General features: G+C 39.3%; 1 protein-coding gene across 1 annotated transcript in view; it reads left to right on the top strand.

The window, feature by feature from the left end:
- The first annotated feature begins 5555 nt into the window (after nucleotides 1-5555).
- Nucleotides 5556-18601, top strand: part of LOC110133944 (transmembrane 9 superfamily member 2-like) — an 84918-nt gene continuing 71872 nt past the window's right edge. Inside the window, exons 1-5 of the mRNA XM_020888202.2 lie at nucleotides 5556-5944; nucleotides 9418-9485; nucleotides 10556-10649; nucleotides 14166-14293; nucleotides 15302-15431. Coding sequence (XP_020743861.2) covers nucleotides 5756-5944; nucleotides 9418-9485; nucleotides 10556-10649; nucleotides 14166-14293; nucleotides 15302-15431 — 609 coding nt within the window. The 5' untranslated portion in view covers nucleotides 5556-5755. The remainder of the gene's footprint in view (nucleotides 5945-9417; nucleotides 9486-10555; nucleotides 10650-14165; nucleotides 14294-15301; nucleotides 15432-18601) is intronic.

The following is an 18601-nucleotide window of genomic DNA, read 5'->3' as shown; positions in this document are numbered from 1 at the left end:
ACTAATTTCTTTGAAATGGAAAGATACCCCCTTGCTCTTGGATTAGAAGAATTAATATCCTTAAAATGGCCATACTATCCAGAGCAATCTAGAGATTTAATGTAACCCCTATCAAATTATCCATGGCATTTTCCCACAGAACAAATAATCCTAAAAACACTGTGGAATCATAAAAGACTCAGAACTGTCAAAGCAATACTGAGGAAAAAGAATAAAGCAAGAGACAACCCTTCCAGACTTCAGATAAATCTACAGTAATCAAAATAGTGTGGTGTTAGCACAAAAAACATACAGATAGATCAATGGAACAGAATAGAGAGCCCAGAAATAAACCCACACACCTGTGGTCAATTAATCTTTGACAAAGGAAGCAAGAATATACAAAGGAGAAAAGACAGTCTCTTCAATAAGTGGTGCTGCGAAAACTGCACAGCTAAAAGAATGAAATAATTGTAGAACATTCTCTAACACCATATACAAGAATAAACTCAAAGTGGATTAGAGACTTAAATATAAGACACGACACCATAAAACACCTAGAAGAGAATACATAGGAAAAATATTCTCTGGCATAAATTGTACCATTATTTTCTTAGGTCAGTCTCCCAAGGCAATCGAGTGAAGAGGCAGAAGACAAATTCACAGAGCCTCTATAGCACAGAGAATGTGCTGTATCTCCGGGCCTGGCAGAAGGCTGGAGCTGGTGATGATCACACACTGATAACACCAGGAGGGCTGTCTTGTTGCAGAGAATGGGGACATAGCTTTCTGTGATGCTTCACTTCTTGAGGTTAAGAGACACAGCATGGCAGGGAGCTTTAATGGAAAACTTTGATGGCACTATTGGAGTTGTAGAGGGTGAGGATGGTAATCTGCTGACCACTGCTCTTTCCTGCTTCTCAGAATCTCTCTGGAGAGTGAGCACAGGGGCGGGGGCAGGCATCCTGTAGAGGACCTGGGGGGCACCCCTCCTCCAGGCAGTGCCCAGAACCCCACCCTCCTGGGTTAGCAGAATCCGCAGGCACTTGGCAGGCTGCCCAGTCCTGCAGCAGTTCCGGCCTGCTGGGTTATCCTGTTTTCCAAATCTTTACGGGGGCCACTCCAGTTTTCTTGGTCAAGTTCAATCCTTTTACTAACAACATGACTAATTCTGATCATTAGTACATTTTCTCCATTCATTTCCCTAGCAACTTTTCCTACCTCTTGGGTCCAGGAGTTAACTCGCTAAAATTTCTTCCAGCTTCTGCTATTGGCCAGTTAGCTGCCTTTGTTTGGTCTTGAATCGCCCCTGCCAATCTGCAGAAGATGCAGACCTCTTGGAGCGAGGGAACTTGCACAGAAATACCCTTGGCCAGGCGCACACATCTCAACATAAACAAATGACCTCTGTTCACTAAAACTCTTGAGACACGAGGAAAAATAAGATCTTCTATTTTTGTTCTGTGATGCCTACAATGCTTCCCCCGGTGGCTCAGCAGTAGGGTCCACCTGCAATGCAGGAGACTTGCAGGAGATGCAGGTTCAATCCCTGGGTTGGGAAGATCTGCTGGAGTGGGAAATGGCAACCCACTCCAGTATTCTTGCCTGAAAAATCCCATGAACAGAGGAGCCTGGCGGACTACAGTCCCTGGAGTCACAAAGAGTCAGACAAGATTGAGCATGCACCTACAATACTCTCTAGGTGCAAATACAGACACTTTGCATTAACAGACAGAACTAGAAGCAGAAGGTAAGGATTCTGACAGAGGTTGCAAAATAAGATCGCTGCCCTAAGAGAAAGAAAACTTTCTTTCAGAATCTAAGAGCACCCCCCTTCCTTCTACTCTCTCTTCTTCAGCTTCCTCCCCTTTTTCCTCCTTCCCCAGACTTGTACTGTCCAACAGCAATATAATTAGAGCTCCATATGTAATCTTAAATGTTCTAGTAGCCACACTTAAAAAAATGAAGAAAGGGATAAATTCGGAGTTTGAGATTAACAGATGCACATTATTATTATAAAGTAAACACAAGGACATACTGTATGGTACAGGGAACTATATTCAATATCTTGTAATAACCTATAATGGAAAAGAATCTGAAAAAGAATATATATATACATATATAACTGAATCACTGTGCTGTACACCTGAAACTAATACAACATTGTAAATCAACTACAGTTCAGTAAACAATTAAGTCACAAAAAAGAAACGGAGTTAATTTTAATGTTTTATTTAATGCAATATTTCCCTGGTGGCTCAGACAGTAAAGAATCCGCCTGCAATGCAGAAGACCTGGGTTCAATCCCTGGGTTGGGAAGATCCCCTGGAGAAGAGAATGGCTACCCACTCCAGTATTCTGGCCTGGAGAATTCCATGGACAGAGGAGCCTGGTGGGCTACAGTCCATGGGGTTGCAGAGTCAGACATGACTGAGCAACTTTCACTTTCACCCTAAGTATTATCATTTCAACATGTAATCAATATGAAGTTGGGGAGGTTTTGCATTCTTTTTATCATGTAAAGTCTTTGAAGCCTGGTGTGCAATGTACCATTGCAAGGCAAACTATCCAGCATCACCATAATCCAACTCTATGACTCAACGACTGATGCCAAAGAAGTGTAAGTTGAACAGTTCTGTGAAGACCTACCACGTCTTCTAGAATCAGCACCAAAAAAGGTGTCCTTTTCATCACAGGAGATTGGAATGCAAAAGTAGGAAGTCAAGACATACCCAGGCAAGTTTGGCCTTGGAGTACAAAATGAAGCAGGACAAAGGCTAACAGTTTTGTCAAGAGAACACACTGGTCATAGCAAACACCTTTTTCCAACAACCCAAGAGATCATTACACATGGACATCACCAGGTGATCAGTATGAAATCAGATTATGTTCTTTGCAGCCAAAGATGGAGAAGCTCTATACAGTCAGCAAAAACAAGACCTGGAGCTGACTGTGGCTCAGATCATCAGCTCCTTATTGCAAAATTCAGGCTTAAATGGAAGAAAGTAGGGAAAACCACTAGGCCATTCAGGTATGACCTAAATCAAATCCCGTGGTTTATACTTGGTGGTTTATACTTGGGAGGTTAATAATCACCTCCCATGATTATACTGTGGAGGTGATGAATAGATTCAAGGGATTAGATCTGGTAAATAAAGTGCCTGAAGAACTATGGATGGAGGTTTGCAACACTGTACAGGAAACAGTGACTGGAACCAAACCAAAGAAAAAGAAATGCAAGAAGGCAAAGTGGTTGTCTGAGGAGGCTTTACAAATAGCTGAGGAAAGAAGAGAAGTGAAAGGCAAGGGAGAAAGGGAAAGATATACCCAACTGAATGCAGAGTTCCAGAGAATAGCAAGGAGAGATAAGAAGGCCTTCTTCAATGAACAATGCAAAGAAATAGAGGAAAACAATAGAATGGGAAAGACTAGAGATCTCTTCAAGAAAACTGGAGATATCAAGGGAACATTTCATGCAAGGATGGGCATGATAAAGGACAGAAATGGTAAGGACCTAACAGAAGCAGAAGAGATGAGGTGACAAGAATACACAGAAGAACTATACAAAAAGGTCTTAATGACCCAGATAACCATGATGGTGTGGTCACTCACCTAGAGCCAGACATCCTGGAGTGTGAAGTCAAGTGGGCCTTAGGAAGCATTATTACAAACAAAGCTAGTGGAGGTGATGGAATTCCAGCTGAGCTATTTCAAATCCTAAAAGATGATGCTGTTAAGTGCTGCATTCAATACGTCAGCAAATTTGGAAAACTTGACAGTGACCACAGGACTGGAAAAGGTCAGTTTTCAAACCAATCTCAAAGAAGGGTGATGCTAAAGAATGTTCAAACTATTGTACCATTGCGTTCATTTCACATGTTAGCAAGGTTATGCTCAAAATCCTTCAAGCTAGGTTTCAGCAGTATGTAAACCAAGAACTTCCAGATGTACAAGCTGGGTTTAGAAAAGGCAGAGGAACCAGAGATCAAATTGCCTACATTTGCTGGATCATAGAGAAAGCAAGGGAATTCCAGAAAAACACCCAATTCTGCATCATTAACTATGATAAAGCCTTTGAATGTGTGGATCACAACAAATTGTGGAAAACTGTTAGAGATGGGAGAAGCAGACCACCTTACCTGTGTCCTGAGAAGCTGGTATGAGGGTCAAGAAGCAATGTTAGAACCAGACATGGAACAATGGATTGGTTCAAAGTTGGGAAAGGAGTATCAAGGCTGTATATTATCACCCTGCTTATTTAACTTATATGCAGAGTACATCAAGCAAAATGCTGGGTTGGATGAATTACAAGCTGGAATCAAGATTTCCTGGAGAAATATCAATAACATCAGATATACAGATGATAACACGCTGGTGGCAAAAAGTGAAGAGGAACTAAAGAACCTCTTGATGAGGGTCAAAGAGGAAAGGGAAAAAACTGGCTTGAAACTCAATATAAAACAAAACTAAGATCATGGCATCTGGTCCCATCACTTAATGGCAAATAGAAGGGGTTAAAGTAGAAGCAGTGACAGATTTTATTTTCTTGGACTCTAAAATCACTGCAGACAGTGACTGCAGCCATGAAATGAAAAGACACTTGCTCCTTGGAAGGAAAGCTATGACAAAGCTAGACAGCATATTAAAAAGCAGAGACATCACTTTGCTAACAAAGGTCCCTATAGTCAAAGCTATGGTTTTCCCAGTAGTCATGTATGGATGTGAGTTGGACTATAAAGAAAGCTGAGTGTGAAGAATTGATGCTTTTGAACTGTGGTGCTGGAGAAGACTCTTGAGAGTCCCTTGGATAGCAAGGAGATCAAACCAGTCAATCCTAAAGGAGATCAACCCTGAATATTCACTGGAAGGACTGATGCTGAAGCTGAAGCTCCAATACTTTGGTCATCTGATGTGAAGAGCTGACTCATTGGAAAAGACCCTGATGCTGGGAAAGACTGAGGGCAGGAGTAGAAGGGGACTACAGAGGATGAGATGGTTGGATGGGATCACGGATTCAATGGACATGAACTCGAGCAAGCTCCGGGAGAAATAGGACAGAAGAGCCTGGTCTGCTGCAGTCCCTGGGCTTGCAGACTGGGACACGACTTAGTGACTGAACAACGGTAACATGCAATGTACACTTACAGTTTTGGATTAGCTGCATTTCAAGCCTGTATTAATAATCATAGTGGGCTACAAGGTCCAGGAATTCCCTGTCTTCTCCTTTCCACCCACCTGGAGCGAGAGCTGAAGATGGCCGGGAGGCTTACCACCCGGTAACCCTGCTACTCTGGTGCTGAGAGGCAAAACCAAGAGGATGCCAGACTCTGGGATGTTAGAAACTTTAAATCTCTCCGACTGCATCCTCACCTCGCAACCATCCCCCTACTCTGCACCCTCCCTCCAGACTCCGCGAGGAACCTCTGAAGGAAGCCCGCGAGAAGCCGCCCAAACCGCGGGAACGTGTTCCGCAGGGGATGCTGGGAAGGGGGGGGTGGGGGGGGTTGGGGGGGGAGGGCGGGGGAAGACGCAGCAGGACCATCACGCATGCGTACGGCGCGCGCGCGCGCTCATAAAAGCAGCCAGGTCGCCTAGCAACCGAGTTCCAAGCCAGTATCTCGTCTGAACAGGTGGCCTTCCCCAGAGTGCTAAGTCTCACTAGCCGGTCTGGGCTCTCTGTCCTTTCACGGTTTTCCTTATAATTTCCGCTTCTTCTCTCCACTGGGTCCAGTCACGCCCCTGGTGTGTGTCCCCAAGCGCAGAACCCGCTACTAAAATGAGTACTCGTGGTTCCTGCCTGGGAACCAACCCCTGGAGCCGATGGCCCACCCTCCCCTGGCTCAGAGTGTTGCTAGGGCTGGGACTGATCCTGGGTCTTCAGACCGCCAGCTCCACCGCTTTCTATCTTCCCGGGTTGTCGTCAGTCAATTTCTGCGAAGTGAACAAAGAGACCAATTACTGTAAGGTGAGGACTAGAGGGACGAAGTGAGATGTGAGGGGAAGGCTTCGGGTTGGAGTATCGGGCACACCGGGGCCGACCAGTGCTGAGAGCTCTCTGACTCTGCCCGGAATGCCGAAGCCCCCTCTGTGGGTGTGTCTCAGGGTCTCGATCGCAGAGCCTTGCACCTGGCGGATCCGGATCTATCTTTTTCCCTTGATCCTCTTTCTCTCCCTTTCGGTTCAGCCCCTCCCCTCCCGTCCCCTCCCTCTCAGCTCAGCCCCTCCCTTCCCCTCTTCCCCTAGGTTCTGCCCTCCCTTTTGCCCCCGCCCTCCCCTTGGCCCCGCCCCTTCCTTGTCTCGGTCCCCCCAGTTCCTGCTCCTGCTTGGTCCCGCCTACTCCCTCACAGCCCCCTCTAAGTTGTTCCAACCTCCCCCCTCCCAATTGGTTGCTCCTCCCCTGTCATAGCTCCGCCCAGTCATAGCTCCTCCTCGTCATAGCCCCTGCCCGCCATTGCTCTTCCGTCATAGCCCCTCCCCTCCGTGGCCCCTCCCCTCCATAGCCCCGCCCCGTCATAGCTCTTTCCTTCCTCTTCCGGTGGTTCCTTCCTCTTCCGCTACGTATAGTCTTCTCCCTCACTTCCCCTTCCTGTTGTCCCCCTTATACAACCTGCCTGTCAAGACACACTTCTCACTTGATCTTATGTATAGTCACACCATGTGTGTTACTCCTCACACCTGTGGTCTCAGACTTTTACCTGTTTAATTCTTGTTAATTCATGTTGGTTTCCCTTGGGCCCTCTCTGCAAACAGCAAGATAATATTTACCTCTCAGACTTGTGAGAATAAAATTAGACAAGGTATGAAAAGCACTGACAAAAACATCTGGCACATGGTAAGCTTTCAGTAAGTGGTGACCATTATCATTATAAGTTTTCTTTAGTCAGAGATCTCTTGCTCAGTTCCTCTTCCACACGTCCACAAACCCCCTGATAAGTTTTTGACTTCCTTCTTTGGCAGCCTTATTTTTTTAAACTAGAAGCTCATTGTAAATTTTTTTTTGCAAGTAATGCATTCAAAAAATATTACTGAATAGTAAGACTTATTTTCTGATCTCAAGTTGCCAGTCAAGTGTGTGAGCAATGTTTTGGTAGAAGGAACCACAAAGGCTTTAGAGCTAAGAACAGTGCTAGGTGTGGCTTGACTACAGACTTAACAAACTGAAAGTTGGAGTTTTTAGAGACCAGGTATAGGTGCAGCAAATTTGCACTTAAAACCTGGAGCTTGCCTTTTCCTGTGAGAAGTATTGATAGTAGTGTTTTGAGCCATCATCTTGCCAAATACAGTAAATAAGAAATGGCATTAAAAATAATTTTACACCTGCCTTTTCTCTGACTGGTAATGCCTAGTCCTGCCTGGCTCTTTCTTCTTTATTACAGCAGACTTCCTAGCAAAAATAATATAATCTTTAACCATATAAAATGTCTGGAATTTCTTTTTTTGTAAGCTCTTTTCTTTTTAGATTTACATACCTCCTTAAATGTGTTCTACTTTCGATTCTGAGATTGTACCTTCTTTCCTTTGGTGAGTCTCTCATTTTATGTTTAGTATGCCAAACTTCCCGAATTCAATAGTGTCCAGCCTCTTGATTTCTGATTGGCTGAAATCAGATAGTGTCCAGCCTCTTGATTTCAGATAGGCAGAAATCAGGTAGTGAGATGAGATGGTTGGATGGCATCACTGACTCAGTGAACAGGAATTTGAGCAAACTCTGGGAGACCTTGAAGGACAGGGAAGGCTGGTGTGCTGCAGTCCACGGAGTCACAAAGAGTCAGACACAACTGAGCGACTGAACAACAGTGTGCATTTATACTTTCATTAAACTTTATTTTTTTGAGCAGTTTTAGATTCGCAGCAGAATTGAGCAGAGAGTATATAGAGTTACCATATGCCTTGGCCCCCCCCACACATGCATAGCCTCTCCCATTATTAACATCCCCAACCAGAGGTACAGTTCTTACAGTTGGTGAACCTTCACTGAATAACATTATCACCCAAAGTCCATAGTTTACATTACAGTTTAATCTTAGTGTTGTACATACTATGAGTTTGAACAAATGTATAGTGATGTGTATCCATCATTATAATATCATACAGGGTAATTTCACTACCCTAAAAATCCTCTATGTTCTCTGCTCACTCATCCTAATGTCCCTTTAATCCATGACAACCAGTGATGTATTTATTGTCTCTACATGTCTGCCTTTTCCAGAATGTCATATAGTTGGAATCATACAGTATGTAGCCTTTTCAGATTGGCTTCTTTCACACAGTAATATGATTAAAGTCTCTTTCTTGTCTTTTTATAGTGGACTAGTTCATTTCCTTTTAGTGCTGAATAATATTCCATTGTCTAGATGTGTCACAGTACATTTATCTATTCATTTAGTAAAGGACACCTTGGTTGCTTCCAAATTTTGACAATGATGAATAAAGCTGCCATAAACATTGTGTGTAAGTTTTTTGTGTGGACATGTTTTCAACTGTTTTGAGTAAATACCAAGGAACACAATTGCTGGATCATGTGGTAAGAGTATGTTTAGTTTTGTGAGAAACTGCTAAACTGTCTTCCAAAGTAGCTCTACTATTTTACATTCCCAACCAGGAGTGAATGAGAGTTCACATGCATTTTTTTTCCCAAAATAAGATCATAGTATACATGTTAATGACTGCAACAGCCATAAGGAAAGAGACATAAAATCTTTACACGTAAGTTTATATTCTTTGGTAGAGTTGAGGGGGTGTGGGTAGCCGGGGTGTGAGTAGTTATCTCTTGCCATTCAGTTTTGGGACAAATAACTCTTCTCATTTCACTTGATACTGAAGGTGTCACAGAGTCAAAGCAAGTGCAATGGCTGATGCTCAAAATGACCCTGAGTCATCAAGGAAGGTTAAATTGTGATCATAATGTTCTGTTTAAGTTAGGAAACAGTGAAGTGTATTTTAGAATAATTATAAAAATAGTTAAAATAATGCAAAAAAAAAGCACTTATGCAGGTAGCTTAATTATTTCAAGTTCTTGAGTTCCATGGATGCTAGGGTCCCTATGAAGACTCTTAAAGCTGAATAGGGAATTTGGTGAATGTGTGTGCTTCTCTGGGGAGAGGGGCCATAGTTTTCATCATATTCTCAAAGGGTTTTATGATTAAAAAAAGTTAAGAATGGCTGAGGTATATGAAAAATTCATATGTTCAGAGACCCTGATGATGCCAGATAAATGAAATGTTATGAATTTATAGCTATACTGTGTTAAAATTTATAACTGTATTGTGTTATAAACATATAACACTACACTAAGTTATAAATTTATAAATATACAGTTATAAATTGATGGGAGTAATAAACCCAATTACCTTTCAGTTACTTCATTATTATGTATTTTGCAAGTGCTACCTTATTTTACTTTGTATTATTAATTAATATTTTTTTTCCTTCTTGCAGTCATCAATAGAAATGTATGTAAACAGATTGGACTCAGTAGAGTCTGTGCTACCTTATGAATATAATACGTAAGTTATAAGTATTATAATTATATCTGATATAGTTGATATAATTGTGATTAATTTATATCACAATTATGATATAATACTGTTAAGATGTGCCTTCAGTTTTTAAAGTTAGTGAATGCAAGCCATGGGTGTATTAAGAAATGCGATGGTAATATTATAATAAAGGTAACAGGAAAAAATGATTAGAATAGAGAACTTTCAATGTGAGATAAATGCTTAAAAGATTATGAAGTTTCCATTCTTGATTTTTCTTGCTAAGAAAGGCAAATTATAAATTTGGGACATTTTGAACCTTGAAAAAGTATCTTTGCAGTTGTACCTTATTTCCAAAACATCGAATAGGTAGGTTTCTACTAAGATTTTAATGGATGAAGGTGCTTAGTTTAGTAGTGAGTAGTTATTACATATTGAAGATTAAGTATGATCATTCATTTGACAATAACAACAAATGATGCACTTCTTGGAAAAAAATGATCATAGTTTCCTTTGGTATGGCTTTACTGCCTCTAATTAGGCAGAAATAAAATCAGGTCTCATTTTCATTAAAATACCAGGTGTAAATGTAGGGTGTTAGTATGAGTATTAAAAATATTACTCAGGCCTACTATTTATTTTATCTTCTACCTAGACCATTTTACATTCAAATTTACTTAAAGGTAGTTGTGATTCTTTTCAGTTAGTAACCATTTGATTTGTGAATATGTGAGAATGTGTTGAGGGCTTTTTTTAAATTCCCCTTTGGTCAGAACTGATAATTACAGTTTCTAAATGTCTCAGGTTAGAATCAGTACAGACTTTAAGCCATGATTTCCTTATTTGTGCTTACATGTCATTCAAAGTTTAACCCTAAAAATAGTGTTGGTTTCTTTCTGATTGTAATTACCTACATTACAAAAGTCAAGAGCAGTATCATGAGCATTTTGAATCCTAAATTCATAATTATCAGAGGTTAAACAATTTAAAGAGAAATATAGAATCTATCATGAAAGGTGGAGCAGCTAGATAAATGATCAGGACTGATTTCTTCGTTGAATTTTTTTTTAACCTTACTTAAACTTTTCTTTTTTTAGATTTGATTTCTGTCATGACTTCAAAAAGAAAAGCCCTTCTGAAAATCTCGGACAAGTCCTGTTTGGAGAAAGAATAACATCATCTCCTTATGAGGTTATTCAGTTGATCTTATTTTAAATTTTATTTTAAAATGAATCTTCTCAGAACTGACTACATACAGAGTTGTCTGTCAGTATCCATGAGAAGTTGGTTCCAGGACCCACGGTGGATGCCAAAATCCACATATGCTCAAAGTACCATAGTCAGCCCTCCATATAGGCAGGTTCTGCATCTGTAGATTGAATGAACCATGGTTCATGTGTTAAGTTTTCCATCTGCCATCCACAGTTGGTTGAATACGTGGATGTCAAACCTACAGATACAGAGGGTCTGCTGTATATTTATTGAAAAAAATCCACATATAAGAATGGACCTGGGTAGTTCAAACTTGTAGTTGTTCAAGGGTCAACAGTCATATCAAAGAGTCTTTGCTTTAAAAGGAAAAGCAAAAGGAAAGGAGGTAGAAACTGGTGTTGCCAGAAGAATGCATTAATATAGTTGGCCCTCCAAATCCGAGGGTTCTGCATCTGAAGATTCAACCAACTGAGAATCAAAAATATTCAGGTAAAAAAATTCTAGAGTCCCCAAAAGCTAAACTAGAATTTACATAGTATTTATATTATGCTTAAAACTAGTTGCACAGCATTTACATTGTATATTAAGTATTATAGGTAATCTGGAGATGATCTGAAGTACAGTTGACCCTTGAACAACACAAGTTTGAACAGTGTGGGTCTACTTATACCCAGATTTTTTTCCCACTATATGATCTATGGTTGACTGAATCTGTGGATGTGGAATCTCATTCAGAGGAACCATCTATGTGGAAGACCACCTATAAGTTATAGGTAGATTTTCAGCTTCAGGGAGGGTTGATCCCCTAACCTCTGCATTGTTCAAGGGTTACCTATATAGGGGAGGATGTGTATAAGTTATATGTGTATGCATGCATGCTAAGTCACCCCAGTCATGTCTGACTTTTTGTGACCCTCTGGACTGTAGCCCACCAGGCTCCTCTATCCATGGTATTCTTCAGGCAAGAATACTGAAGTGGGTTGCCATGCCATCCTCCAGGGGATCTTCCTGACCTAGGGGTGGAACCAGTGTCTCTTATGTCTCCTGCATTGGCAGGCAGGTTCTTTACCACTAGCGCCACCTAGGAAGCCCCATATACTTCACCATTTTATATGAGGGACTTGGGCAGTGGTGGATTTTGGTATCTGTGGATCTTTATATCTTCCACTGATACTTTGATATACTTCACTGGGCTTCCCAGGTGGCGCTAGTGGTAAAGAATCAGCCTGCCAATGCAGGAGACGCAAGAGACGTGAGTTTTGATCCCTGGATTGGGAAGATCCCCTAGAGGAGGAAATGGCAACCCACTCCAGTATTCTTGCCTGGAAAATTCCATGGACAAAGGAGGGCTATAGTTCATGGGGTCGTAGTGAGTCAGACATGACTCAGAGACTGAGCATAGTGACTGATACTGTGAGATGACTCTATGCTCTTTAAGCTTTCTGCAGTAGTTGGTGGTTCCACACAAGGATTTTGCCTTTGGCGTTTTATTTTTGCTTCATAAAGAGAAAAAGTTTAATTTTTTGTTCTTACATATTTTGGGTAGGGTGATATAAGGAGATATAATTGGACTCTCAGTGTCTATTGATATTGCCCTTAATTCTTAATAGGTGTGAGGATAGAGTAAGGATGTTTTCATGAGCAGTTATGATTATGAAGGCACTAATTTTTTTCTTCTTTTTTCCCCAACTTCATGGAAGTATAACTGAAGTACAATAAACTACACATATTGAAAGTGTATAATTTGATCCATATATGTGAAACTATCAGGCATTAGCCTGTTTTACAACTTTTTATTTTGAAGTAATTATAGATTCACAGGAAATGACAAAAGAATGAACAGGGAGGTCTCATGTACGCTTTGCCAAGGTTTGCCCAATGGTAACATCTTGCACATTGAAAGAAGAGGGTGGCAGAGGGTGAGATGGTTAGATAGCCTCAATGACTCAATGGACATGAGTTTGACCGGAAGCTTGTAGTAGTGCAGTCTGTGGGGTCACAAAGAGTTGGACACGACTGAGTGACTGACAACAACATCTTGTATAGCTACAGTATGACAGCAAAACCAGGGAATTAACATTGGACAATGCACAGAGCTTATTTAGATTTCATTAGTTTTACATGCACTTATTTGTGTGTGTGTGATACAGATTTGTGTACATACTACCACAGTCAATACATGGCATAGTTCTATCAGCACAAGGCTCCCTAAAGTTCTCCATTTACTGTTCTTTTTCTGTTTAGTTTTCAGAATTCTTTATGTATTCTAGTTATGATTCCTTTGTTGCAACAGTCATTTGCAAATAGTTTCTGCCTGTCTGTGACTTGTTTTTTTGGACTTCTTATTAGGGTCTTTCATGAAGCAAAGACTTTAAATTGTATGTGGTCCAATAATCAAGTTTTCTTTTTATGAATCATGCTTCTGGTGTCTAGTCTAAGAAGACTTTGTATAGCCTTCGGGCCTAAAAATTTTTTTCTATGCTTTCTTCTAGAAGTTTTATAATTTAGCTTTATATCTTTAAGTCTGTGATCCATTTTGAATTTTTTTATATAAGGTGTGAGGTTTGGGTTGAAATTATTTTTCTTTCTTTTTTGGCCTGTAGGTGTGCAATTACTTCAGTACCATTTGCTGAAAAGACCTTTTCAACAATTTCAGTTCTTTCTCCACTGACTTGCTTTTGCACCTTTGTAAAAAAAAAATCACTTGGGCCTAGTTGTGTAGGTGTAATTCTAGGTTCTCTGTTGATCTGTTCCATTGGTCTGTGTGTCAGGCATTTGCTTTTTGATGATTAAAGTTGCACACACTCCCCCTATTATATCATTGTACTAAAAGAAAAGTGCACCTTTCCAAGAAATGCTATGCTTTGCACTGAACATGACAGTTCAACTCAGTTTGGGTTAATATTGTATGATTTCAGGATATCAAATGTTGAATTTTCATTGTTTATTCTTGCTCATTGTTTTCTGATTAACAACACTAGCACTCCACCTTGGTCATCTCCAGTAGCCGGACTTTGTAAATAAGAGATTTCATATTAAAAGTTTCAAATATTTTCTTATCATTTGTTTGTAACACTTTTATTGAGGGATCATTTGCATGCCAGATAATTCACCCGCTCATAAGTGTCCATTTCAGTGCTTTTCAGTATATTCATAGAGTGCTATAACCATCACTACAACCAATTTTATTATTAGTTTAAAGTGAAGTGTTCTAGATCAGGATAATTTATAGAAAGCTGCAGTGGATTTTATACCCCACCTTATATAGTACTGAGGAAGGCAGGTTCTCTTGAAAGCAGTGTGTGCCTATGTGTGTGTGTGTCTAATTTAATTATTTCAGATGTGTACTGAAGTGTAGAGGAAATAGTGTTGAGAATGATGGCATACTGAAATCTCTGAAGAAAAGTTTTATCTGGAAGATAAAGTGCTTACTTTGTGACATTTGGTTTATACAGCTTAGTCCAAATCTCTTAATATTTTAAATTTTCTTAACAGTTTTCCTTTAACAAGACAGAGACATGTGTGAAAGTTTGTAAGAAATCTTATGATTCAGCAAAGGAAGATCAAAAGAAAAAGCTGGATTTTTTGAAGAAAGGAATGCAACTGAATTATCAACATCACTGGTAGGTTTGGCATCTGACATTGTATGACTTAAATTTTCAGTTCCCTTCAGAAGCAGTTTTATGCATTTTATTTCCCTTTGGAAAAATGTATGTTGTGATAGTATAAATTAGTAGTTTTACTGTAAAGTAATTAACCAGTTTGCAGCCTTTGAAAATATGCTGGTATTTGGGAATAGATTGGGGGAAATGTTGATTGGGGATTTAAAAATCATCTTCAAGGAAAGAGAACAGAATGAAAAACAATGTTTGACAATTGGTAAACTTGTGGGTGACTTCTTTATTTGCTAGATTTTATATGGCATCCTTTTTATTTCTTATCTGTAAACAAATTTATGTATTAGTGCCTGGCATATGGCAGGTGTTCAATAAATAGTTGCTGAATGGGTAATGAGTGGAAGAATTTTTTGAAATTTATTTTTTTCATTTTTTTTGGCCATGCCACACAGCATGGGGGATCTTAGTTCCCTGACCAGGGATTGAACCCAGGCCCTTGGCAGTGAAAGCATGGAGTCCTAACCACTGGACCACCAGGGAATTCCTTAAGTTCAGATTCTTAAAAAGATTTTTTAAGTATTGGAGTACAAATAAATTAATACAAATAATTGGAATGTAATTTCTTTACAATGTTATATTAGTTTCTGCTGTACAATAGCATCAATCTGCTGTATGTATACATATACCTCTTCCTTGTTAAGCCCTCCCTCCCACCTCCTCCCCATAAGTTAACATTTTTAATTAAAGCCAAGTCACAAAAAATAGTATATAATTTCAGGTAGATATTAAATAAATTTTAAAACTGCTTCTGGGGAATTCCTTGGCCGTCCAGTGTTTAGGACTTGGCACTTTCACTGCCATGGGCCTGGGTTCAATCCCTGGTCAGGGAACTAAGATCCTGCAAGCCATGTGGTATGGCCAAAACAAAAACAAACAAGAATCTGAACTTAAATATATGTAAGATGATGCTATTATTGCTTGTTAAATCTTTTCCTTAAAAATATTTATATTTAGGATTATTGATAATATGCCAGTGATATGGTGTCATGATATAAATGATGGAAATAAGTACTGTACAACAGGATTTCCGATAGGATGCTTTGTTACCCCAAGTGGCATATCCAGTGATGCTTGCATCATGCACGTAAGTATTGAGAACTTACTATAGAAATATAAGAATGTTGCTTCATTTACAATTTGCTTTCTAGTATAGTCACTTAACAAATATGAATGGGACACCTACTATTGTCTCTGTTTTATGCTAGAGGTTGAGGATACAAAGACAAGTGGTCCCTTGCCCTCTAGAAGTTCATAGTCCTAAGTAGGAGATAGACTTGTGAGCAAACTGATGCAATAAAATGTTTTATGGTAGGAGACTAAGGAGAAAGGAGGATATAATGAAGGGAATGAAAAAGTATTTGTTAGATGAATGGGTGGATGAGTATTTCTAGAAGGGAAATCAGTTAAGAGATTGGAAGTCTGAAATAGCATGCTGTGATTGAGGGACTGTGAGTAATTGGGTATATCTGCAGCATAAGACTTGGGGTTTTGGGGATGCATGTAGAGATGAAGCTCAAAACAGGGGTAGGTAGAAGCCACATCATGGCAGGAGGTCCTGTATACAGTGGTAAGAAAAGTCACATTAAATGCCTGTTATGAGCCAGAAGCAATGTTATATCAAACTCTATACACAGTGATTAATTTAATCCTTGAAACAGCCCTGTTGCTAGAATCTACTGCTGTTTTACAGATGATAAAATTCAATCTCAGAGATGGTAAGAGACATGACTAGGGGCAGACAGCTAGTAAGTGGGAGACATAGGACTCCAACTCAGATCTTTTTAGCTTGGAAGTCCTAATCACACGGTTTGAAATTTATCTTGTGGTTCTCAAACTGTTTTCTACTGGGTCCTAGGGTAACAGAAATGTCTTGGGGCTGCCTTGGAGGCTGAACGGGCATGGAAGGGCAGCACCACTTAGAATCTTTCTTATATGAAGAGACTCAATGTGGATCAGCAATGGGCTGAAGGGGAAGGGAGAGAGAGGAGCAGAGGCTGCCTGCCAGGTTTCTGTTTTGGAGTCTAAACTATGGTACCCTTCATTGTTTCTTTCCAGAGAAAAGGGCTGTGCTTCTTGAATTTCAGTCATTCAGGGACCACCTTGGTGATTTGTGCCACAACTGAGGCACTTGTAATTATTATTTATCTGTAATTTTAAAAGTTTCTTTAAAGTTTTATTATTATGAATTTAGGAAAGAAAGTTATATTTGGTACTGCTAGTTATAATAGCTATAGCAAAAAGTATAGTGACCATGATATATAAAACAATAGATATTTAATCTTTAATAAATTTCAGAGGTATTTTTTAATACCAAAGGCTTGACATAGCTAACAAGACTCATGGGGCCTGAGGTGTAGTTTGTATACATGTCTCAGGGATTCCAGCATATCAGAGCAGGCCACTAAAAGTCCTAGTTACATGAAAACTCCATCTCTTCTCCCATCTCCAGTAAAGACATCCTGGGAAAAAGGGGGCTTTTTTTTTTTTTACACAAACATTTGTAACAATTTATGTTAGCCAACATCTGCAAACAATGTAAATGCCCCTCAACAGGTGAGTAAATGAAGAAGATATGGGGTATTCATTCCTTGTACAACAACTCAGCAATTAAAATGAGCAAACTGTTGACACATGCACAACATGGAGAGATCTCAAATTTGTACTAAGCGAAAGAAGCCAGAAATAAAATTTTACAGGTTGTGTGATTTCATTTATGAGGTATTACTAGCAAAGGTAAAGCTATAAAGACAAATGGCTTTAGACCTGACAAGCATAAGGATTTGGAGTGGAATACAGAGAAGACCAAGACCAGAAGCTCCAATGCTTGGAGTGCAGAGAAATCACTCTGAGGTAACAAAGTTGAGATAAATGGGATACAGAGTTTAGAAGTATGTGACAAAATAATTGTTTTATTTTTCAAAAGTTTTTCTTTCCTTTTTTAAAAAAACCTGGAATATAATTGCTTTACAAAAGCTATTGTTTTGTTAAGGACCTCAAAAGTCATCTGGCTTAGTCTAGGAGACTTGTTAATACAATGCTCTGAAAAAGAGATGGAAAATATGTATTTGTCTCTAATTTAACTTAAACTTATTTAAAAGGAAATTATAGAAATTACAGGCTTAGTGTACTTATATATTTTATTCATCTATTTTCAAGTACATAGAAAAGTAGAATACAGATTGTTTTTTCATCTACTACCTAAGATTATCTCATATGTCCCCAGTGATATATATTCTTCACAATGGTAAACAATGACATAGGGAATGTGGGAGGAAAAGCAGCAAATAGCAGAAGAGAGAAGTTAATGAGTAGGAGAAATTTGGATAAATAAAGTTTGTGTTTGATACTCTTGATGAAATTCTATATGGAATGGTTCTTTTTTTGGCTGGGTCATGCAGCTTACAGGATCTTAGTTCCTTGACCAGGGATTGAACTCTGGCCATGGCGGTGAAAGTGCCGAATCCTAACCACTAGACCATCAGGGAGCTCTCCAAAGGATATGGACTTAATAAAAACCCTTTTTGTTGGAAAAAAAAACCACAGATAACAGAAAAACACACAGAGCATTATATAAAGTTTAATGAACTATTATAAGGGGAACAGCTTTGTAAACCTCAGCCAGATCAAGAAATTGAATTTGGCCAGCCCCCTCAGAAGGTGTCCATGTATCCTACCCATTGAAACTCTTGTTGTGTCCCCTAAAATAACCACAATCCTAACTTTTACCCTAATCACTTCCTTGAGTTTCTTTTACAGTTTTATTACCCAAGTCTACATCTCTCAACACTATAGATTTGAGCATTTTATGTATCTTTTATCAATATTTTCTTATGAAAGTGAAAGTGAAGTCGCTCAGTTGTGTCCTGACTCTTTGCGACCCCATGGACTGAGCATTCTCTTTTTGGGGGGAGCATTTTCAAACACACAGGAAAGTTGAATGAATTGTATAGTGGACACTCATATACCCAGCACCTAGATTCTATAATTAGCATTTTTTGTATTTGATTTATCACAGGTTTACACATTTGTCTATTCCTGTATCATTCATCCAAACAATGGTACATTTTCCTCTGTCCCTGATTTCTTTGAAATTGGTAGATGGATCTAGGGGCTTGATTAGATTCAGGTTTGATCTCTTTGACAAGATAAGGTAGTGGTGTTCTTTTATCAGGACTAACATAATATCTCTTTTTAAAAAATAGGTTTATTATTTAGAGCAGTTTTAGGTCAAAGAAAAATGAAGTGGCAGGTACA

The sequence above is a fragment of the Odocoileus virginianus genome, unplaced genomic scaffold (assembly GCF_023699985.2).
Source record: "Odocoileus virginianus isolate 20LAN1187 ecotype Illinois unplaced genomic scaffold, Ovbor_1.2 Unplaced_Contig_1, whole genome shotgun sequence".
Taxonomy (NCBI): Eukaryota; Metazoa; Chordata; class Mammalia; order Artiodactyla; family Cervidae; genus Odocoileus; species Odocoileus virginianus.
The sequence above is the reverse complement of the archived record's forward strand: the minus strand, read 5'-3'. Positions and strand labels throughout refer to the sequence as shown.